Source organism: Suillus subaureus (assembly GCF_016647635.1).
Source record: "Suillus subaureus strain MN1 chromosome Unknown BJ212scaffold_42, whole genome shotgun sequence".
Lineage (NCBI taxonomy): Eukaryota > Fungi > Basidiomycota > Agaricomycetes > Boletales > Suillaceae > Suillus > Suillus subaureus.
This window is the reverse complement of record NW_024538598.1, coordinates 300629-304616: the sequence shown is the minus strand read 5'-3', so window position 1 is coordinate 304616 and position 3988 is coordinate 300629. Positions and strand designations below refer to the sequence as shown.

Here is a 3988-nt window from a genome sequence, read left to right as displayed (position 1 = left end):
GATTGGATCTGAGATCCAGATATGCGGATATGACACATGGATGGCAATAACTTGGCTAAGCAAATGGCAATCACAGGCCATGCAGATTATCGCAAGTTTATGAGTCAGTACATGATCATGTCAGAAGATGTTGATGCTTTCAAGGATGACATTTGCTTACATCCAGGTGAATGGGGCACTGACAGTGACACAAACACCCCTCTTACATGTACTGATGATTGGAAAGCAGCTAATTCAACTAACAAGAACACTGTCAGTATTTTCAAGCAGACAGGAATCTTCCTATCAGTGTGTCGACACAGAATGGTCCAAACAATTGCAGAGATGCGGCATAGTGAGTGAGCTGTATGTTATGCATGCCATTATGATATATCATGTACTAATGTATGTAAACAGTGCAAAGTATCCCCTTGCTACCATCAACAAATTAGTCAATATGTTTGGACACAATCAGGCCATTGGCAGTGACATTGGCTGTAGCTTAGTGAAAACAGTTGCTACAAGCTTGATCCACAACAAGGCTGCAGACCACCACCTAGTTCTCACTGTCAATGCTTTCCATGGACACATGTACAACTGCAAATGTCAACTTTGACATCATCTACTTTATCTTCATGGATTTGGGCTTGAAGACTTGGAGACCTGCAAATGAATCTTTGCAGGTGTCATATGCCATTCTGGGCTCTCAACTCTAAATCTGCTTTTCCATATATCCAGATCTGAGATCCAGATCTCCAATGATCTGATCTATCTTTATCTTCCTTCCAGAATCCAAACCTTATATCAGCACCCAACCCCATTTAGACTTCCCCTGTCTCTGGACTCTGGTTAACTATGTTTCCCTTCTGATTACTGATCCATCACATACATTTCATTTCCAGTATTCATTATTGGTGATCCATCCTACTTACTAATAGACTTTGCATATGCTTCATACATAGCCTTTGTGTTTGCTGACTGATTCCTATATGATACCTACAGTATATAAACCTCCTGTAACTCTCAGAAATACTTCAGTTCAAATATCATCTTAGTTCCTGCTCATTCCTGTGTCCCTCTGGACTTAAGCTAAGTCTCTTATCATCATCCAAGTCTTAGGATTGTATCCTAGACTATACCTCTGGCTCTACCTTATGGTAGTCTATCCTCTGTCAGTTTCTAGTCCAGACTTCGTCCAGATTAGCCTTACCTCCTTGTCCAATCAACATCTGGACAGTCCATTGTCCGCCCTAGTCAAAACTCAGAAACTTCGGACAACTATTCAGCCCCCAGAAATTAAGGGCACATACTCGGGAAAGGGGCACAGCATATGAGCTGAGGCCAAGCCCTTGTGATCCAACCCCCCTTGAGCACATGCACCTTAACAGTATATTTGAACTGATGCCTTTCCAAGTATACTTACATCTATCATGGCTCCTACCAAGACAACAAACCCTCTCCAAGCAGCTGGACTAGTTTCCACCCACTGGGATTCTACTCCTATCATCAAAACCTTCAATAGCTTCTCTCAGTGTCATGTTAGCCAGTGTGATACTGCTGGAAGCATCTCAGAACTCCTTAGTCATCAGCATCCAGAAACCCCTACACAGACTCCAGCCTTAGCCCCTCTGGGCAAAGGAGATCTGGACAATGATGACAATGATGATGATACCCCTGGCGGAAATCCACCGGATGGTGATGGTGGAAATCTGGACAATGATCCAGATGATAATGACAATGACAATGAAAATGATGGCCTGAATCCACAGGACTGCATCATGGTACTCCTATCCTAGAGCTATCAACAACCTCACCTGAAACAATTGTTGCATCACCCTTTCCAAAGATCCTAAAGTCAAAGTCTGTGAGCCAGATGTCTTTGATGGCACTGAGCCCTGGAAACTTCAAGCATTCTTTGTCCAGTGCAAACTCAATTTCCAGAGCAAACCTAACACTTTCTGTACCGGAAGGTCTAAAGTCAACTTCGCCCAATCCTATCTCAAAGGCATGGCCCTTGAATGGTTTGAACCAGACCTCCTTTCTGACAAGAATACTGATCATCCAGACTGGATGGATGATTATTCCAAGTTCATGCTTGAGCTCCAGACCAATTTTGGACCCCATGACCCCTCTGGAGATGCAGAAATGCAGCTTGAGCAACTCAATATGCACGATGGACAGTGCCATCAATAAGTACATTGTGGAATTCCAGCAGCTTGCCTCACAAGTCCACAGATGGGGCAATGGAGCCCTATGCTGACAATTCTATAATGGACTTCTGGCTCATATCAAAGACAAAATCAGCTGCATGGAAAAACCCACTATGCTCCTGGAATATAAGACCCTCACACAAACCATTGATGCATGTTGTTTGGAACGCAAGGGAGAGATCTCCTGTGAAACCAAACCCTCCTCATCTAATCCTCCTAAGCAGTCAACCTCTGACCAGACTAGCTCCCACTCATCCGGATCCAGAGGTAACAAATCCAGAAAATCCACTACATCCTCCACCTTGTCCACTCCAAAAGTCCTGGACCTTACCTCCAAGTTGGGTAAGGATGGAAAACTAACTTCTGAGGAGTGCCAGAGGCATTTGGATCAGAAGCTCTGCTTATTCTGTGGCGGGCCTGGACACACTGCCCAGGATTGCAACAAATTGACATCATGTGCTGCCAAAGGCTACACTGCTACAGTCACTCTGGAAGCCAAACCAGAAGCCTCAGTCTGAGGTGAAAAAATAGTCCATGACCCTCCTGACTCCATATGGGATGGGGGTTGCATTATCTCAACCCATACAATGGAGTTACGTCTTAACAGCTGTCTCTATTTCTGATCCAACTTCACTCTGTCCATATATCATGATTCCAACATATCCCAGTATTTCCAAATTTCCGACTCTTGTAGATTGTGGTTCCTCTCATTGTTTCATAGATACAAATTTCAGTCTAAAAATATAAAATCCCTACATATAGAATCCCTCCACTTCTACTTCATTTATTTGATGGTACTTGTAATAACAATATTTCCAAAGCCATAGACCTCCCTGTCCTGATTTTTGTCCAGTGTAGTTACCTCTGATACATTTTACATTACCCCTTTGGATTCATCTTGTTTCATCATTCTTGGATATAGCTGGCTCACCTGACACAATCCATTGATTGACTGGGCTTTGGGCAGCATCAAATTCTGGATGACTTCTCATGGAATGCCATTGACCCCTCTGACGTCACTTCTGCCTCTGGAAACCCTTCCTCTGGCAGAAATCCCTCCTCTGACTACACCAGAACCTTCTGCTGATAAATCTGGTCCGCATATCTCCCTCATTAATGCAGTTGCCTTTTGCTGGGCCTGCAAGATGGAAGGATCCAAACAGTTCAGCATTTATCTCTGCCCCTCTGGACTGGATCTCTGGTCCACCTCACTCTCATCTGAAGCCCCTAACCTTTCTGGAATACCTCCAGAATATCAGGAGTTTGCAGATGTCTTTGATAAGGGCAAAGCTAGTCAACTTCCTCCTCATTGTCCATATGATCTGAAGATTGATTTGGAAGAAGTAGCTAATCTGCCCATCAGAACTATCTATTCCCTTTCTCCAGTTGAGCTTGAAGCTCTCTGCAAGTTCCTTGATGAGAACATTGCAACCAGACTCCTCTGATCCTCCTCCTCTCCACATGGAGCCCCTGTCCTGTTTGTGAAGAAGAAGGACAGCTCCCTGCGACTTTGTGTGGATTTCCAAGGCCTCAACCAGATCACCAAGAAAGACTGTTATCCCTTGCCTCTCATTTCTGACCTCTTAGACTCTCCAAGCCATGCTAAAGTTTACACCAAAATCAACCTCCAGTATGCCTATCATCTTGTCCAGATAGCAGAAGGGGACAAGTGGAAAACTGCTTTCCGGATGCACTATGGTTCCTATGAATGGTTGGTTATGCTGGATATACAGTGGCTCAAAAAACTGTCTGCATGTTTTGACATTTTTCACTATCTATGATATTGTGTGAGAAGGAAC

The 3988-nt window shown here is 43.9% G+C and overlaps 1 protein-coding gene across 1 annotated transcript; it reads left to right on the top strand.

The window, feature by feature from the left end:
- Positions 1-243: 243 nt before the first annotated feature.
- BJ212DRAFT_1212575 (uncharacterized protein) lies at positions 244-595 on the top strand (the record flags this gene model as incomplete). Its single annotated transcript, XM_041329258.1, has 2 exons — positions 244-338; positions 397-595. Coding segments are annotated over 2 exons (294 nt in total), but the record flags the coding sequence as incomplete, so codon positions are not given.
- Positions 596-3988: the final 3393 nt, after the last annotated feature.